The sequence below is a fragment of the Micromesistius poutassou genome, assembly GCF_964030765.1.
Source record: "Micromesistius poutassou genome assembly, chromosome: 15".
In the NCBI taxonomy this organism is placed as follows: domain Eukaryota; kingdom Metazoa; phylum Chordata; class Actinopteri; order Gadiformes; family Gadidae; genus Micromesistius; species Micromesistius poutassou.
In genome coordinates this window covers 9,285,190-9,306,011 of record NC_140285.1, presented here as the reverse complement: position 1 = coordinate 9,306,011, position 20,822 = coordinate 9,285,190, and the positions used below count along the sequence as shown (strand labels likewise).

At 44.7% G+C, this 20,822-nt stretch overlaps 1 protein-coding gene across 1 annotated transcript in view; it reads right to left on the bottom strand.

The window, feature by feature from the left end:
- LOC311359788 (voltage-dependent calcium channel subunit alpha-2/delta-3-like) overlaps positions 1–20,435 on the bottom strand; it is a gene marked incomplete at both ends in the record, with an annotated part of 99,079 nt that extends 78,644 nt beyond the window's left edge. The window contains 3 exons of the mRNA XM_084479827.1: positions 1,029–1,088; positions 15,883–15,999; positions 20,355–20,435. Of these exons, the coding sequence (XP_084335953.1) occupies positions 1,029–1,088; positions 15,883–15,999; positions 20,355–20,435 (258 nt within the window). The remainder of the gene's footprint in view (positions 1–1,028; positions 1,089–15,882; positions 16,000–20,354) is intronic.
- Between the last annotated feature and the right edge of the window lie 387 nt (positions 20,436–20,822).

Below are 20,822 nucleotides of genomic sequence, written 5' to 3'. Positions count from 1 at the left end.
AGTGACCTTCCCCCCTGACGCACAATACTTATACTAGTGGGAGCATGTCAAACACATTGAGCCAATCACGGCAGCCCCATCCAAATGAAGCGGGCAGTGTGAGGGGAGCGCCGCCGCCAGGGTCTGAGCCAGAGCAACAACCGACTCACTCTCAGTCGGCATTTTACATTAGACTCAGATCGACACAAGGAACTCACCAAAAGGCTTGGGAGCGTTTGTGGCGTTATAGTCATGATCTGCTGCTGAAGATGCAGGATGATACGTGTATTGGTTTATTTGGTGTGGTTAACCGGTTTTCATTTCGATATACGAGATATATAAATCAGGTACCAAATATATATATAGGGTTATATATATATAAATATATATATATATATTACAGAACCAAACCAAAAACTGTGACTTTTAAATTATGTTGGGTGCACCAAATGCTAGCAATAGCTCATGAATGGCTTTGCACGAAGTAGGAATGTAGGATGTAGGAAGCACTACGATAAAAACTACAAGTGACTTGATTAAAGAAATGAGCCTACATTTGTGATTATGTAGAACCAAAGCCATTGTGTAAATAATCTGCATTGATTGAAAACTGTAACATTAATGATTGCCTCGCACACATTTTGTGTATGATGTGTGTATTATTATTATTATGTTATTTCTAGTTCTTGTTCCATTGTGCGAGAGCATTTCTGTTGAAGTGCACCAGATCCCTACTGGTGTTCTAGTGATCACACAAAAACTACCCTGCCACGACCATCAGCACTGTGTGCGTGCAGATCAGCACTGTGCACACACACATCAGCACCACGCACGCCCGCACCAGCACTGTGCACACACACACACACACACACACACACACACATCGGTATCATGCACGCGCACATCAGCACCTTGCACACACACACATCAGTCCCCTTGCACATTCACATCAGTGACATTCACGTCCACATCAGCACTGTGCACGCCCACATCAGCACTGCTGCTGGAAGAGTCTGGAAATGCATATGGATGTGCGCAATCAAACACACCTGAAGGTCTGGATCCTCTTCGTGTTGAAGATGGGCTTCCTCTGCTGCATCGACCAGCCTCTAGAGGAACAGACAGATAAGAAGAGAAAGGAGTAGGAGTAGAAAAAGGAGATGAAAAGACAAGGAAAGACAATGTTACTGCGAGTAACAGTGTAAAATACAATGGTCAGAAAATGATTTTTCTTTTGCAATAGCATTGGGACTTCCACAGTGACACAGGCACACACACACACACACACACACACACAAGGTCACACACATGCACAAGAACACACACAAACACACAATCACAGGATGGAGGGACTTTTGGCCATTTTGTGAAAAGAAGCTATTTTCCTAAATGGCTCAGCAGTCAAGGTAATGACTGCCTCAGGTTCTTTGGACAAGGCCGCAACACACTCACACACAGCCACACACACACAAACACATGGACTTGCACACAAACACACACACACATGCACACACACACGCCATCATCACACTCTCACTGGGAGACCGTCTGTTCTCATGTGTCCTCAAAATAATTCTCTCTCTCAGTCTCTCTCTCTCCATCTATCTCTCTCCTTCTCCTCTTCTATCACATACATATCTTTCGCTATATCTCTTGTTCCAGATTCTTAAATACATTAAACAAGTTATAAAACATGCATTCATCGAAAAACAAAATATATACTTCCAATATATGTTCACTGTCATGGCAAAACATCTCGCTTTGTCTCTGACCAGGATGTGATGCACATGGCTGAAGCTCACATGGCAAGTTATTTCTATCCGCCACAGCTGGCTGTGCTATCTGGGAGTTTTGGTAATGGAGTCTGTGTCGCATTTCCATTCAAATAGCTCCGCCGGTGCAATCCAATGCAATCAGCCAGTCTATTTTATCTTGTGGCGTGTGTGTATACGTGTATGTGTGTGTATGTGTGTGTGTGTGTGTGTGTGTGTGTGTGTGTATGCGTTTGTGACACTGTGTGTGTGTGTGTGTGTGTGTGTGTGTGTGTGTGTGTGTGTGTGTGTGTGTGTGTGTGTGCGGGTGTGTGTGTGTGTGTGTGCGTGTGTGTGTGTGTGCGTGTGTGTGACACTGTGTGTGTGTGTGTTTGTGTTCTTGTGCTTGTGGTCATATGTGTGTGCACCTATGAGCATGCATGCATATGTTGGCGGGTGTGTGTATTTCTTTGTGCGGAAGAGTGACCAAAGTGTGCAAACTGGTTCTCCGTTGCCAGCAACACCCTCCTGGCTACTCGCCTCACATCATTGCATTGCAATGTTTGGGTAATGTTGTGGCTGGCGATAAGATCAGGACCACCTCTATCCTGCTCCTGCAGATATGCAGGTGATAAGAAGAGAAATCCATCCGATTAGGTATCTGGGTGAGGTGTGTCCATGATGAAACGGTGATGAAACGTTACGCGGTTTGGTATGTCACCTTGATGTGTGTCCATTCGGGAGAGTCTATGCGTGAGGATGTGTTTGCGTGCTTGTGTATGTTTATGCTGGCTCGTTGTGTGTGTCTGCTGTCTTGGGTGTGCACGTGTGTGTGTTTGTTTGGTTTGTGTGTGTGCTAGAGATACACGATTATCAACAAAAATTATAATAAAAAAAGATAGGTCCAATATTGTGATCGCAACTATTCACTGCAAGAAACAGATTATTGATTCAATTATATTTCTGTAGCGCCTGCTATAACTGGAGTAGAAAATTTGATTTATTTTTGTTTGTATGTACACCTCCACGATTTTATCCAATTGGAGAGGCCAAAACCAAGATTTTGAATAATATGCAAATAATTGTGCAACCCTAGTGCTTGTGTGTGAGGGTGATGTGTGTGGGGGGGAGAGGGGGTTTTTGGGGAGAGGAGGGTTGAGTTTCAAGCCCCAGGGAGAACAGAGCAGGGGGAACAAACAGAGATGAGAATGAGAGAAATGAAGAGGGGATGAGGGAGGAACGAGAGAAGAACACTGTCTAAAGGTCTCAGAGCTTAGCCTCAGACTCCCGGCGAAATGTCAGACGCTGGAAAGAAAAGCACCTCTGTCGATCGACGTGCCACTTTTGTGCGATTGTGTGTTTGGTGCATCATTTGTGTGTGTGTCTGTGTGTGTGTGTATGTGTGTGTGTGTGTTAGGATACTCGCCCTTTGACCTATTCACACTGGCGGGCGCTTTTGCAAATGTCAATAATTGTATGGCGTTGTGTCTGTTTAGCTCATCCACCATGGATCAGAATTTCTGCACCTTCCGTACTCATTTCTGTGAACATTTTCTCCGCTTTTGTTTGTCATGTGAAAGAGAGAGGGTTTGGGCATGTTCACGTGTGTATAGTCATGTGAGGCAGTGTGCTTGGGGCTGCTGGGACATCAAACGTCTCTTTTCTATAGTCTGTATTGGTCTAATATTTATAAACAGATGAATATGAATGCAGACTCTGTAGGCAACGGGACAAGATTTTCGTATCGCTCTGCTCTCCGTTCGTAGTCCTTTTGTAGTCCGAATAGAATTGACCAATCACGGTCGAGCGGGCTCTGGTTGCATGCAGGTAAACAGTCTGTGGGGAAAGTGACCATCTCTGAACCCATCGACTATCGTCTTCTGCTTAAGAGATTAGCCAAAACGTCATCTTGAACTGAACCACCTACACAAAATATCGATGTTTGTGTATTATGTGGAGAAACGTTGCGACTCTGCTGCAAATAAAAAAAACTTTGTGCGTCTGAAGTAGCTAATCGGACTGTAAACCTGACCCAGGCCTGGCCCACGCACGAGGGAGTCTTGGCCCAGATATCCGTTATCTGAGATTGGTCTTGGTCTAGCACCTGGGCAAAGCCCTGAGAACAAACACACGCACACATGCACACACACACACACACACACACACACACACACACACACACACACACCAGAGGCATGCACACACCCGCACACGCACACACACACACACACACACAAAGACAATCATCCAGTCAGAAAAAAACTGTAAGCACATAATTTAACAACCTGACAAGCTAGCTGACAAAGTGTTAGCAAGCTTCTCCCATCAACCATCTAGTCTAAACCAGCCAGTATATTTTGTTCACTTTGGCTTCTACATCTAGATGTTGTTGTTGTTGTTGTTGTTGTTGTTAAAACCTTAACAACAACAAACAATAAACATTAAGGTCTGAATGCAGTTAATGTGCGTTCAGACCAAAATTTAGGTCACAGCTAGTCTTGAGGTCACAATAACAAAACCGACCCTCAGTTAAACAGATATTTCACAATTATGGGACAACAGAACATCTGATTTACACTTTAAATTAGCATCTAAAGTGTATGCTGCTACATCACTAAAATAAAGGTATTGATTGTGAGTGTGTTTGTCTATCAGTGTCTTTTCGGTGTGTTTGTGTGCGTGTATGTCTGTGTGTGTGTGTGTGTGTGTGTGTGTGTGTGTGTGTGTGTGTGTGTGTGTGTGTGTGTGTGTGTGTGTGTGTGTGTGTGTGTGTGGTTTAGTGCATGTGTTTGTCTCCTGTGTATTTGAATAAGCCTGCAGTGCCTCAGCGTAAGGTCCTGCCAGAGTCTATAAGGCAGATTAAAAAGGGGAGAGGAAATTACTTTTTCTTCTCCAGTTGTTCTGTGGCAACGCCAGCCCAGTGTGAGATGATAGCAGTAATTAAACGGAGACTATCTGAATGGCAGGCCGTGTCTCACACACAAACACACACTCACACACACACAAACATACACACACACACACACACACACACACACACACACAGACACACATACACACCACACACACAAACACATACACTCGTACAGTACACACACAGACACAACACACAAACACATTCACACACAAACAAAATTACAAACACACATACACAAACACAAAACAATGTCAAGCTAATGCATTATATAAGTTCAAGAGGAAAGTGGGATGGCTATATGCAATAGAGCTACTAAGCAGCTATTTGAGAAGTTGCTTTGTTGCCATTAGTTTAAATTTGAATCCTGGCATCGTATAAGGTAACCATGGATTCCTTTTGTATTTTTGTCTCACATGGAATAGATCATGCCCTGAGAGTGAGAAATAAGTTGGCAAGAGGAGTTAAAGTAAGCAACGACAAAAATAAGAGACACAAACCTAAAGTCCAACAGCAGACTAGTTTAAATTTGAACTAGGGACACTAGGGACACAGTTTTGTTTCGACTAATCATATTTGGTTACCAGCGAACACAATCTCGGCCAGCACTAGTAAACCTTTCTAGTGGGAAGATAACCTGGAATATCCTGTCCTGGCACAGAAGTGTCAGTAATCTGTATATGTCTACAAATTTGTAGAAATACACTGATTCAAATCTGTGAATCCATGAATTCACTCCTGTGAATGAGGCGTAACTCAGTCCATTTCAGTTTCTGTTTTCCAGGCCAGGCTCTGTGCCATCTCCCCATAGCCAATGCTGACCCGATAGTGATGACAATAATGTTATCAATGAAATCACATCCACATCCTAACTGACACATTCTACAAATTAAAAATGCTGGGCCAGCCCGGACCTCTATCTTTGTTTATAAGAATCTTACTCTGGACTCTCCCAATGCCCCTCCCACTCACACCACCCAGCCAGCCGAGCTACGCTAGCTCTTGTAACACTGTGGCACAGCCAATAAGAGTGGACACAACACTGTTATTGAGTTTGTGAATTCTGTTTCCCACCTACTAACTGGGAGGGGCTAAATCGTATACATCTGTCTTAAACTTGAGTGAAATTTGTTAGAAATGGCATATGAATGTGTTAATTATAAGTGAGTCAAATGCTCTGTGAGAGTACATGTTCTAGTTCTCCTGCCTGCCTCGGTATAAACCGATATAGCTTTAGACCTCTCCCGGCTCATTCCTGACCAATCAGGGCATCGCTTTGCCGATTTGTTTTGGGACTCCATCATCCCTGTCGATCACATTTGCACACACACAGCGCTTGTTCCGGCTCCACCGCAGGAGTGTGAGTGCAATACCTGCTACACGGAGGAGACATGTAGGAGGGAGGGAGCAGAGATTAACAGGGTCTTTTTTAGGGGTTGCATATTTTCAAAATATTGCTCTCTTCTGCTCTCTCGAAGCGTACCTAACCGCCCCTTCACCAGGGACCAGAGCCCCAGATATGGAGGCTGATCTCAGCTTAGGAAGAAGAACACACCAAACACAAGGAGATGCACCAAACACGTCACAAGATGAGCTGCAATGCCATTTGGCATTTGGATGAGAAAAAATGGGAAGGTTTTGTAACTTGTCCAGAGAGAACATGTCATTTTATCTGTCTAGACATCCATTACAGCGAGTTTCTATAAATAAATCATTGTTTGACACATTTAAGCTACATAACTAGGCTTTTCTGGGGTTGCTGCTCCCAGCTGTGGTGTATGAGATTCTAAACATTTAGTTGCACACTAGTTCATCTCAGCAGCTATAGTTACCGCAACATATATGCAACAATAAATACATAGTCTGATTTACCCTAATAAATGTACCTTGTCTTTTGTTGCTTCTAGAGCTAAAAACTGCAATCTACAGCTACTGCATAAAAATGTAATCGTTCAAGCATTAAACTCCTAAAAAAAGTTTTTTTGGTTCATGATCTTTATAGACCATAGGTTTGGCCTCTTGGGTCTCTGTGAAACCTTGTTAAAGCTCACTTTCTTTCTTTTTCAAATAACTCAACCTAACTGTAGCTCTCCAACAGGAGGAACTCGCACTGAAGCACTGACTCACAAGAGATTTTTCACTTTACTTGATCCTCTTTACAGGCCTCTATACTTGGTGTATTGGACAGGTCCGCCCACAGGCCTGTCCATCACCAACTATCTTATCTCCATCTTGTGTCTCCCTTAACTGAGTGAGTGACAGGGCTCGCTGCTGGCCTGGCAGTGATGGTGTGGCCTCCGACCCATGCATTTGCCTCAGCCCACAGGTTCCATTAAAGCATGCCCCCATTGTGCCTAACCTTTCCTTGTCCCTCTGAGGGCTTCAGGTTAAGAGGTTTAGGGTTAACAATGGGCCTGTGGAGCTACACAAATAAACTGGACATCATGACTTGAAAGTATGTTCTTTCTTACAAATGTCACGACAATTAGAGCCTTTTTTATTACATCTCATCCTCCTTCTTCCTTGACATTTATAATCCCATGGCTGCACATGGATTACCTTGCATAAAAACCAAAGCCTGTTTACATTCTCCTCGGTTCATAAACAATCCCCCTTCCTCTGCTGTTAAAACAATTGGTTTGGCTGTCGCTGCTGAAGGCCTGAGCATAACCACGCATATGGGCTGATCACGGAAGGCACTGACCTTAAAAATTGTCATTAATTATGAATGCTACTAAAAACCGGTCTAAGTTAGTGCTTACTGTCGAATACAGCTGACCCATGCTAACAACTGCTGTCGGAGGGAGGGAGAGAGAGCGAGTGAGAGCGAGTGAGAGAGAGTGAGAGAGTGACCACGAGAGAGATTGCACAAGAGACAGCGCGCGCGCGTGAGAGAGAGAGGTGGAGAAGAGGAGGATATGGCAGAGCTGCATGCATTATTGACTGGTAGCGCAAAGTTCAGGACAATTTTCTTTCAGACGGCAGTACTTATAGTCTTGCCTCTGCGCATTTTTCTCCCTCTGGGGTGGGTGGGGGGGGGGGGATTCGGAGGCAGTGGCCTGATTCTGGATGTTCTCCCAAGGTAGAACGCAACCGGAGAACACTTCTGAACCCCCACGCAGGCAAGCCGGCACAGCCTCCTCAGTGTGGACTGTGTTTTTAACACTGTACAGGGTGTCACCTCATGTCTGAGGACTGCTTTTCAAGGTATTCTCTCATCTAAATAAAATGGTATACGATCTTTGATGCAGGGCTCTTTGTCTTAAAAGGCGCATCGAGTTGTGCCTTGGCCAAATCCCTCAGATTAAGAGCATTTCAGGGCGTGGGGATACACAACCATACTGAATTAAAAGTTGATGGGAAATCTCTTTAGAGAATTAACAAAAACAATCGATGGTATGCAAAACTATATTTTTGCTCCAGGAAGTTCTACAATGTGGTTCTGCGTGATAAACACAAATTCTGAAGTACAGCTCTATAGCTGTCGGAAGGATAATTCGCTGGCTAAGACCTGTCCCATTGGCACAAGTCCGTGGGCCAATTCCTGGATCCCCCGGTCCTGCCAGCGACCTGGTACCCAAGGCTCCGACAGGGAGATGAGCTGGGTTGGTCCGGGCCGCCCATCGATAACCCAAGCGACAGCCATTAATATGTTCAACAGGCCGGGGGGGAGGGGGAGTTGCAGTATCGACAGAACAGAAAAGTGCTCTGTGACACTTTGCTTGGCCCCTGCTTAGCACATTAAGATTGGCTTGGCTTGAGGTGCAAGACATCCGCAACAAGAGAAGGAGCGAGCGAGAGAGAGAGTGAGAGGGTGAGAAAAAGAGAATGATGCATACTTTGAAGCATTAGCCGCTGCCAATAATCAATACTAGATCGGTCGATGGTGGTTCTCCCCCGCCGCAAGAACAAGTAATGAAGCTTATCTCACCTCGCCTGCCTCTTGCTTTGGCACACGTTCAACTCTGGCTATGTTTCATGTAACGTCTCGGTTCTGTGTGCGCTTTCATTGCATTCATCCTACGATGCCACCATTAAGTTATTGTTTGCAACACAGCACACCCCTGACAAATGGCAGTCTCGCTGCTGTCATCTACTGCATGGCTATGATGCTCACTGAAAACCCATCACAGCAAATAACAACACACACAGACTCACGCACACAGACAGTCCCTTACACACACACACACACACACACACACACACACACACACACACACACACACACACACACACAGACTGATACGCATGCACGCCTACACTCACACACACACACACACACACAAACACTCCCAGAGGTGAGAGCAATTTGAGACAAGAGACAGACAGTGAGATGTGTGAGGGTCCGCTGTGAGCCCACTGTGACAGTGAGATTTGTCTGGGGCTGTGTTGGTGTTGACGGAGGGAGAGAGGAAGAGGGAGAGATTTGAATGTTTTTTTTGACAGATTTGAATGTTTATGTATTTTGTTTTATTTGATTGGCTTTTTGTTGTGTGTTGGCAACTATTAGATAGTGATTTTCCTCAAGGGGTCTATGATCTGTCACTAGTGCCAGGGACATTCTCAATGTGTTGTACAATAATGGAAGCCTCCAATCCAGTCGTTCATCACCGCCGCCCACCCCCCCACCCCTCTCCTTCCATTCACCTCAGGGTGCTATTGTTAAATGTCCCATCAGCCTCACGGCTAACATTCACCTCACCTCAGCCCAACCCCCACACCCCCCCCCCCCCCCCCACAGAGAAAACACTCCTGGGAATCATGGTTAAAATAACCTATAATCCTTCCATCCTGCATATTTACCTGCTTTGAAATTTCCACTTAATTCTCCTTTGGTAACAACCTTCATTTTAAATAAAGAATACAAAATCCTACAAAGAAGATTTTCTTAGCACCAGTCTAGACAGCGATAACAACAGGTCCACGGCTGAAGCAGCATTACAGGGGAGATGTTCAGCAGGTACACTCGCACCCTCAGCCTTGAAGTGCCTCTGTCACGTGAAACACAGCCACGCTTGACTTCAAAGACCGCATTACTACAGCCCTGCCCGCTTCGACCTCCGTGAGAGAAAGCAGAGCGTTGTTGTTCAAACTAAACGCTCCTCCTGGAAGGAGGATGGAGAGGAGAGAGTGGAGGACAGGAGAAAAGTGTGGAGGAGAGGAGAAGAGAGTGGAGGAGAGGAGAAGAGAGTGGAGGAGAGGAGAAGAGAGTGGAAGAGAAGAGGTGGAGGAGAGGAGAAGAGAGAGGAGGAGAGGTGAGGAGAGTGGAGGAGAAGAGATAGGAGGAGAGGAGGAGAGAAGAGAGGGGATGAGATGAGATGGAAGGAGAGGACATGGGAGGTGAGTAACAGAGAGGTAAGAAGAGGAGAGGAGATGGTAGGAGAGGCGATGGGAGTTGCGGAGCAGAGGGGGGAGGAGCGGACAGGAGAGAGGGGAGGAGAGAGAAGAGGAGAGAAGAGGGGATTAGAGGAGAGGGTAGGGAAGAAGTGGATAGGAGAGGCGAGATGAGAGGAGGAGAGGTGAGGAGAGAGGAGGAGAGAGAGGAGAAGGGAGAGGGGAGTGGAGGAGACGGGAGGACAGCGGATGGGAGGTGAGGAGCGAAGAGGTGAGAAGAGAAGGGGAAAAAATTAGAAGACGTGTTAAGAGGAGTGGAGAGGTCAGAAGCAGAGAGGAGATAGAAGGTAAGGAGCAGCGAGGAAATGAGGAGAAGCGAGGAGGGGAGGGGGGAGGAGATGAGCACAGACCAGGCAAGTGATAAGCAAGTGTCTGTACAACAGAGATATTCATAATCTTCAACCAACAAAGATTAAGATAATGGCAATCATAATTATGAAATGAATCTACGTACTGGTAACAAACACACATGCACACGCAAACACACACAGAACTTGAAAGTCCTTGTTTATACACCGGCCTTATCTGTATAAGCGGAAGCTGCAATTAAAATGGACCGAAGCAATTATAAGACATGAGTGAAGCCCAGTCTCGGTCAGATATGAACCATAAAACAGAATTATGCCTATTAGTCATACTATAATTTGCAATTCAAAGTCAGTAACGTATTATTAAATAGATGAAATAACTAATGAAATATTTAAAGAGTGTAAATCCAATGCAACATGTCTTTTCATGGGCGCTTGACTTTAAAAAGTTGCTTCAACTTGTTGAAGAATAACTTGGGAGGCTGTGTGCCGACTCCAATAGTGCAACGTAATGGGATGGAAGAGGGACCCAAACAGCACCCGCAGAGAGCCTTGGTCTGAAATCATAAGCGTACAGCCTCTTCTTCTTCTTCCCAAGGGTACCATTCACTTCAAGGTCTGTTTAGAAGCAGAAGCCAAATAAGCGCTTTTCACCGCCATCAAGCCTGCTGTTCAAAGTAAAATGGAAGAGCCCACTAAAACAGACACACGTACACACCCAGCTGCACGTACACGCACACAAACTTGCAAACACACACGCACACACAACAACACACACACACACACACACACACAAACAAACACACATGCCAAAAACGACTAATAGAGATCTGAAAGAGCATGTTCATTTACTGTGGAAGTTCAACCTGCATTATTTTCTGAAAGGACACACCATTTAGCGTCTAACAAAAGCCACCGACATGCACACACTTATCTCCCACTGAAGAGAGATGTGCGGTTATAGTGAAAGACATGTGCTAACAAGCACCGCGCTTCACCCCCCAAACCACACACACATTCCCTTCCCTGCCCAAAGAAACACACAAAAATGTAAACTTGCAAATATGTTAACGCACAGGCAGAACAATGAACAGACACACACACAAAAACACACACACACACACACACACATGTTCACCTACACACACACACACACACACTTTCGAGCCAAAATATACACACAAGTAGATAAACTCGCAAATATGTTAACACAAACACTATGAAACACACGTACACACAGAGACACGCACACTTCCCAGCCCAAAGACACACACAAATAAGTAAACTTGCAAATATGAAAAAAAAAAAAAACACACACGCCAAACAATGAACTCACACACACATACACACACACACACACACACACACACACGTACACGTACACACACGTCAGGCATGCATCAGCCCCTTTTAGCACACGGGAATGTCGCACAGTTCCCTGTCTCTCAGCAGGTGGCAGCAAGCGATAAAGACGGGCAATCGCCATGGAGACAGGCAGATAAATCCGTTCCGATGGACAGAGGAGAGCGCCGGCACGGAAATTGAATCGCTGAAGCGCCACAATTACTTTGGCGAAAACCAGAGAGCTGGGAGAGGTATCCAGAGATAGGGGAGGTCGGGGGGGTGGAGGATTGGGCTGGGGGCTTGGGGGTTTCGATGGAAATGGGTGAATGGAGGGAGAAATCCAGATTGACGGAGGAACGTTTAAACCAAGGTTTTGGTTGTCGAAACACAGTTGTATTGGGCTCCTCTAGACAAGGACGCAGGGTGATGGTGTTAGAAGTGTCGGTTTATTGAAAGTTTTGTATAAAAATATACATGGCCTGGTGATCCATGCTGCCATGCAGGAGATCTCTCCCTGAGTGTGTGTGGTGATTATCCTGTGCAGACATTGATTACTCAATGTGCAACAGATTTGCAGCCTAAACCAGCCCCAGAGTCCAATCAGACTCCAACCAGCCGCCATCCACACACACTCCCATACAGCTTATTATTTTTCAAAACTCACAACTGATTCACACAGCTTCCTACAAGTTGGGCCCAATCCCAATTCACCCCTTGCCCCTACCCCTCTGCTTAGCCTGTTCACATGGAGGGGTAGAGTGTCCCGATTCCTGTTTGGATAGAGGGGTAATAATAATAATAAAAATAGATCTAATTTATATAGCGCTTTTTTTTTCCTGGAAGCTCAAAGCGCTTACAGTGACGGGGGGGACCTCACTAACCACCACCAATGTGTAGCACCCACTTGGGTGATGCACGGCAGCCAATCGACGCCAGAATGCTCACCACACACCAGCTTGAGGTGGAGAGTAAGGGAATTAATGAATCAGCCAATTATACAGGGGGATGATTAAAGGGCCAGATTGAATGAGCCTGGTTGGGCAGTTTTAGCCAGGACACCGGGGGATCCCCTACTCTTTGCGATAAGTGCCCTGGGATCTTTTATGACCTCAGTGAGTCAGGACCTCGGTTTTACATCTCTTCCGAAGGGCCGAGTGGCAGGGCTTACAAGCCCTTGAGAGGTTTTTCAGAGGCACACTCAAAACCGAGCGTTAGAAGAAACCTCCCACAAGGCCTTAGGAATAATTGGCAAGATGGAATTGCACACACCATGTGTGGATGCTGAACGCCATTGACAACTACTTATGACGTATCAGGGTCATGTAGGGCTGACCCATTTCACAGGGGAGGATTTCAACCACTACCCCTTTTAACTATTCTCAGGGGCAAGTCGCAAAGCGAGGTTGCAGCAGAAAATGAGGGGTAGGGGTAAAAATAAAAATGGGATTGGGCCTTAATAAAGGAATAGAGTGCTTCAGTGTCTTAGTAAAAAGGGCCTGATTAAAAAATGTCATGCAAATATGTCATGTCTACCTCTGGTTTTGTATAATTGCTGTAGTGATTTTAATTTTAATGTGTGTGAGGTTCTCACCCTTTCCAAAATAACAAAACAGAAAAAAAGGTTTATAGCCATTTTGCAGATCATAATAAAGCATTTACAGGCTTAATACACTCTGCCTAATCGGTTGGCGGCAGGCACCAAGTCATGCATTAGCTTCAGTCATGGCTTCATAATGTTTATGTATCACCAATCATCAGGTGTTGAGCGTCTGTCACCGGTGCTGTCAACATTCTATGGGCCGTTATGTTAATAGAACCTTTCATTCTCCACTTCCTCTCACTCTCCTCCAGATTCCTTTTACTGAAACTCAGCTAAACGTCACATCAGCCCCCTGGGGCAGTATTCATCTCACACACACACACACACACACATAAATGCATGCATACACACTCGCACACCAACACACACACACACACACACACACACACACACACACACACACACACACACAAATGATATAAGCAAGCAAAGATGGATTTTATCAGATTTAAAACATGGATGGCAGTCATGCAGAAGCCGTTATCTAAAAGAGCCCTACATGGCTCCAGGGACTTAACGCACACTCACTAAGATGACACTTCCAGACCACTATGACTAGCGCACTCCTATTTCCGAACACACCATCTGAATAGAAAATGACTCTTGATAACTAGGAGATATGGAGGCCAGGAGCAGGAGAGGACAGGGGTCCTCGCCTCTTCTATGTATTTACGGTGCAGACTTGTGACTTGTAAAGTAGAATTATGCTTTTGCAGCAAGAAGGTGAAAAGATCTAAACCGGTGGACATTGTTGCCGCTCAGTGTTCACTCACAATGACGACGGACAGCCGTGAGTTGTGGATGGGAGATCTTATTTGAGAGAGCAGAAAATATTCTTTAAATAATCAGCCCAAAGAAACGGTCTTCCGTCTCTGCCCCCTCCCCTCTCTACGTGTCTCCGCCATTGAGAAGTGTTGCATTCACACTCACACACCTGTGGTAGAGCTATGATAACGCTGTGTGTAAACATGTGATGGACGGGCAAGACAGATTCACAACACCAATCAGGGAAGAGATGCCCTAACCCTGAGAGTTCTCGCGAGAGCACAATTTGAATTTGCTATACTATATACTCATATATACTCACTCCCCGATTGCCCAGGCCCAGAACATTAACTAATCACATTGGTCTATCTGATATAGGCGGGCCAAAAGAGTTGCTGTTTTACCGATCGGATACGGCAAGTCTTATCTATTGTTTAGCTCTGCTGGTCTGGATACGTCACCCCTTTTATTCTTCTGATTGGTCATAGTGTTATCCAATTGATATTATCCAAGTGATATTTTCAAATGCGTGCTTGGTGCCGCCCCCTCGAGTTGGGCCATTTTCATTACTCGTTGCCAGACCCTACAGCTTTCTAGATGTGGGTCTGGATTTCCAGGCTAGGCAAACACAGTAAACCAGAATAGATATTGTCACAGAGCACTACCGTGACTTACAGCTTACAGATGGCAATAGCGTTTCTAATAAATAACACTAATACATAACACAAGTAATAGCTCTTAAATGTTACCTACAGCACCTTTTATTACATAATTAAAGAAATAACTGAAAGTAACTTCATTAATCGTTCCATTTGGCAGATCATTCTATAACTGTATCAAGGTAAGAAAATAATTCATACAGTGTTGAACATACTGGCTAAGTGCAGCTACAGCATTTGCTATCCACAAAAATGTAATGCACTCTTGTACTCTTATACTCTATATCTCTCTCTCTCTCTCTCTCTCTCTCTCTCTCTCTCTCTCTCTCTCTCTCTCTCTCTCTCTCTCTCTCTCTCTCTCTCTCTCTCTCTCTCTCTCTCTCTCTCTCTCTCTCTCTCTCTCTCTATCCAATTATAAATGTACCCAAACTGGTTGATTCTAACCGCAGTGAACCATGGGACTTGTAGTCATCTAAACGCACATCTTACATACACACACATCTTACGTCTTATACCATGGCCTTTTTTTCGATAAACCATGACTTTGTTACCTTATAGCCCAACTTTTTTCTAGTAATGATTAATCAAGGAGAGTTTAACACAGATCCGAGATTTAGAAAAGCTTGAAATGTCATCATGAAAAATGGTCAAGGACAAAATGCAATAGCTCCGCCCACTGCAACTTTGTCTGGTGAAAAAGCCCATAAATATACAGTATATACTTGAAGGCTGAGAGCTGAGAATATTCATATTGTAATCAGCCTTGCACACCCTGAAAATAACCTCAACACATGGATGACGCTTTTACTTTGAATGTCAGGAGGTGTTCCAAGGGTATCTGCTCTGTTTTTGAACAATGTGCTTAAAGCAACTCCAATCAGCTTTCCTGTTTACCAAATAATAAAAAGTCACATGCACACACACACACACACATATACAAAGACACACACATGTCCAAGTTTGGGCGAGCATACACACACACTCGCTAACAATGGAGTGTGCAAACATGCTGTATTAGTGTAGGCTAAGCTTATATAGCTTTACAAAGATCATTATTCATACATTGTTTCATTAGATCATTAAATCAAAAATGCAAGTTTTAGCGTGTAAGAGCGTGTCCAGCAACACCCTTCTCTGTATGGGGTATGAAACCAGTAATGGCCCATACCTTCATGGCCTGGGCTTTCTTGTCAAACATCTCTTCCATGTCTTCTGCCAGCTTCTTCACCAGCTGCAGCCCGTTGATCTCCTCCACCCGCACCGCCCGCTCAAACTCCTTGTATTTCTGCAACACAAACATAAAGTTGCGCGTTAGATGGGTACAATAGCACTGTCGTTACAAAAGCTGTTGTCCTACAGGAGTACAAACCACAACCATTACACACACCCCATCGTTTCATTAGGCAAGGTTCATTTTAGATTCCGAGCACATTATGCACGTGGAATCATACATGTCGTTTTCAGTACTGCCAACAATGAATAAATTCACTTTTGTTGCAGTGCAGTTCTGTAAAATGAGTATCCTATAAGTAGTTGGTCTAATGACCAAAACAAGTCCATAATACGTATAATGTACAACTGCTAATGTCGGTCGACTCGTTCCAGAGCTATAATGGTGGTGAGCGGAACTAAAAATGAAATGGTTCTCTTCTATAATGTCATATTGAGGTTTGTAATCCCTGCTAAACTACAAACCAATCAACTCCGCCATAAGCCTATTCAACTGCAACCCTCAGGTAGTCACTGGCATCCACACACATAGCTCACCATAACCCTGAGCTAGTCACTAGCATCTGAACACATAAACACATGTTAACCATAACCCTGAGCTAGTCACTAGCATCTGAACACATAAACACACACACTAACCATAACCTTGAGGTAGTCCCTAGCGTCCAAAGTTTCCAAACACATCCTCACACACGCTCTCCATAACACTGAGGTAGTCTCTAATATCCACACACATAAAGACAATACCCATACACTGCTGACCTTGCATATCCACACTCCAATTAATCATATTAGGCCTACTACACATTTAATCCCTCACCCATCCTAACCACATAAACACACACACACACACACACACACACACACACATACACACACACACACACACACACATTCATAGTTCACATAAGTTCAGCCAATTGGAGTATATATGCAGTGAAAACATGTAGTGCAATTGATGTGACTTTGCAATGATGTGTGCGCAAAGCTGTTGGTGGCTGAGTGTGATTCTTGGTGGATTTAATATAAGATTACCGCCACGTTTAATAGCCTGCCTACTCTATAATGTCACCCAGCTTACGTGCACTCCCCTAACCACCCCAGCATAACAACAGAGAGAGCTGGAGAGAGGGGAAGGCAGTATAAGAGGTGAGTATGCCTGTGCATGTGTATGTATGTATGTATGTACAGTAAGTGTGTGTGTGTGTGTGTGTGTGTGTGTGTATGTCTGTATGGATGTGTGTGTATATGAATGTATGTATGTATATACGTATGTGTGTGTATGTATGCTTGTATGTACAGTGTGTGTGTGTGTGTGTGTGTGTGTGTGTGTGCCTGTGTGTGCGCATGCCTGTGTGTGTGTGTGTGTGTGTGTGTGCGCGCGTGTCTGCACCCACAGAGAAAGGCAATCTGGGCCGTGTGCCATTTGGTGCATCCTGAAAGGGAGAAAGCAAGGGTGATAGAAGGGAGGACAAGAGCGAGAGAGGCCGGGACACAGAGGATGTGCGGCGGTGGCGGTGGGTGGCTTTTGTGGGGGTTGGGCGGAGGTCAGGGGAAATTGTGTGGGAGGCACACAATATCCCTTAATAGGACCCAGATAGCGGGGACGGAGCTTAGCAGAGTGGAATGGAGACGGAGAGTACAGCCGTTTTCATGATAATGGAGCGCGGAGGTGGAGGAAGATGTAAGGCGATGGAGGGATGACACATACAAGAGGGAGAGAGTGAGAGAAAGGCAATAATGAAGTGGAAGAGGGCAGAGTGGTGTAAAAATGCTGTGTAAATGCTTGCAGCGGGAAGTAAGGACAAAGGCAGGCGCAGGCAATCACACGGTTTGACTTCATTGGGTCGTCTTCTGGTGTGTGTAAATATGTGTTTAGAACCTTTGTTTTTACCATAAAACGTGTGCATTGCCCAGGACTTGAGGAAAATGGGCGATGTGGATTGGTTGAATTTGCGTATTCATTTTAGAATGTTACATTTAACCTTAATTTTTCTTATGTTCACTGCTGTGCTTGTATCCCATGTTAATAAAGGTATGGAGAAATAATTGCATGACCAATCACACGTTGAAATCTTACATCGAAGTCAAGCGGTTGCAGCCTGACTTGGATGTGATATAGGAGGTTCAGTGACAGAACAGACAGTCACAGAACACTTTGACACAAGCCTCTGTTCCTCCCAAGTCTCTTCCTGTTACTGGAATAATTTACACCCACCTCCCCCCTGTCTCCTAACAACTCTGTAAAACAAATCATTTCATTTATCTTCTACTCATTGCCCTTTCTCCGTAATGACATGTACAAAACATGTAAATATTTGAATTCATTTACATCTATAGAATAATAAAGATGATAAATAATAAATAAACATTTTATTTACAAAGCACTTTTCATTTGAACATCTCAAAGTGCTAAAACAGAACAAACAGTGCACTATCTAAAAAACAAACTTAAACTTACTAAAGGCCTTCCTACATAAAAAGATAAACATAATCTATCCTATATGTCCTGACCATGTCATTTAAACTACTAGAAGCCTGATGGTCGCACGTACAGAAGGAACAGACCCAACGCATTGTCTTTCTCACTCTTTCCAGATTTCCATCAGGAAAAAACGTAAATGATGGCGTCCATACAGACCACACACAACAATGCTTCTGCAAACCTGTCCTCGGAACCAGACAGCCCCACATCTTCCCAGAGCCCAGGGAATGGGCAGAGGGAGCGAGGGAGAGAGATCCAGACAGGGCTGGCAGACCAACCACGGGACCCCCCCCACCCGTCTGCTGAGTTGTGTTCAGTCAGGCTGAGCAAGAGGCAGAGGAAGCCCAATTAAGCCTCAGGCAACAACCTAGTGCCCCCCCACCTCCTCCTCCTCCTCCACATCACACAGCTGGGACGGCAGACAGGCCTCGGAACGCCATCGCCTGGCCCAGGAGATTAGAGGAGAGAGTGAGTCAGGAAGAAAGGAAGACAGAGGAAGATGGAGGGCGAGGAGGGCAAGAGCAGGAGCCAGACACACAGCCAGCGCCAGAGCCGGAGAGAGAGAGAGAGAGAGAGAGAGAGAGAGAGAGAGAGAGAGAGAGGAGCTGGGCTTTGTGTTTTTGAGAGCAAGGCGAGATGACCTCCATCTTGTTAGGTTATTTTTTGTTAAGAATATAACTTTTTCCTTGTGATTACCATTGTAGCCTGTAAGCAGGCTTATGTCTAAGTGGTTGAAAGCTCTTATCTTAGGGACATTACCGGTCTGGGTGATCAAACCATCGTCACCATCTCTCCTGGCTTCACAAAAACATCCATTACCAATATAATTCTGCCGGGGAGCATTTAGCTAGGCATACCAAAGGCAATATAGCAATTAAGTCAAACAAGTACACCAAACAAGACTACAAAACGTGTTTTCACAAAGAAGAAAGTGCTACATTGCTATTGTTTACATTCATAGTTTAAACTACTGGCATCCTTGTCACTGCTTTACGGCTACAACTATTTATTGCAGCGTGCTAGCCTTGAGGCATTGGGGGGGAAAACAGACCTGAGATGTTAAACTATGCTGAACTAATGGCTAAAGAGCTCAGAGCTAATGCACTACCTACGTTTCTCTTACTTATCCCTTCACCTCCCTGCTACGCTCTATAAGTTATTGGACTGGAGGTTTACAATCTGTGCCACATAGGGCAGCTTGACATTGAGCAAAACACCTGTCACGTACACACAAACCCACAAGCAATCACACACACACACAAGCACATGCACACACACACACACATGCACACACAATAGCCAACAAGTACTGTCAAAATAATGCATTTCAGATGTGTCCAGGTGGCTTTTTTAATGCTATTAGTAGTCATTTTTAGAAGAAGCTGTTTCTATTTGACTACTGATCTGCCTCTGTGCATCTTAGTTCCTCTGTGCATGAGCTTCCTTGGCAAATGGCCCGGGATCAACAATGTATTATCTTATATTATGGAACACCAAGAGTGGAATGCGTGGACACACAAATGATGTCAATTAGCTTGTAACATTTCAACATGGGTGATCGAAAGTGGGATTCAGAGAGAGCAAAGGTTTATTTCACTCTGAGCCCCAAAATCTAAGCTCTTTTTACGCACAACTAGAGCTCCCCTTCCCACAGCACAGTCTAACAGGTTCTCACAGCTGTTGAGGGTCTCTCTCTCTCTCTCTCTCTCTCTCTCTCTCTCTCTCTCTCTCTCTCTCCCACCCATACACAGAAGTACACGTACAGTGTGCTTCTGTGTATGGGTGGGAGAGAGTGAAACAGAGATCCCAAACACATACACACACAGAGACATACAGAGACACACACACACACACACACACACAGACACACAGACACACACACACACACACACAAAACAGCAAACTGTGAACAGTCAAACGTCTACCGAGCCCAGCGAGAGCCATGCAGCATCAGAGGATAAGTGTGACCCAGAGGAGTCTGGGGCCGACGGGAACGCTTTTGCCATTGCAACGTCATTGAATGTATTAATTAGGGTGTATCAAATGATATACCTCAATTGTAGTAATTGAAGTATCGATCAATAACACATCGCCGTAGAGTCAATATAACCCAGAGGCAAAGAGTAAGTAGCTGTACAAAGAGTCAAGCATTGCACTGGTCTTTTGTTTGAACTATACTCAGCTGTGTGGGGGAATGAAAAGCATTCGTTCTTAGCTCAATAAATGAATGTCGACGTTCAAGACAAGAGATAATAATTGGGTGAGCATGTGCTACACAGCCCAGGATCTTTCCAGTAATCTTAAGCCTTTCATTCATTTGGCTACAACATCCTGTCTCATTCAGACCAACCCCATGGAATCTCCACAATTTTGTGTCTGTTCACAAGAACAAA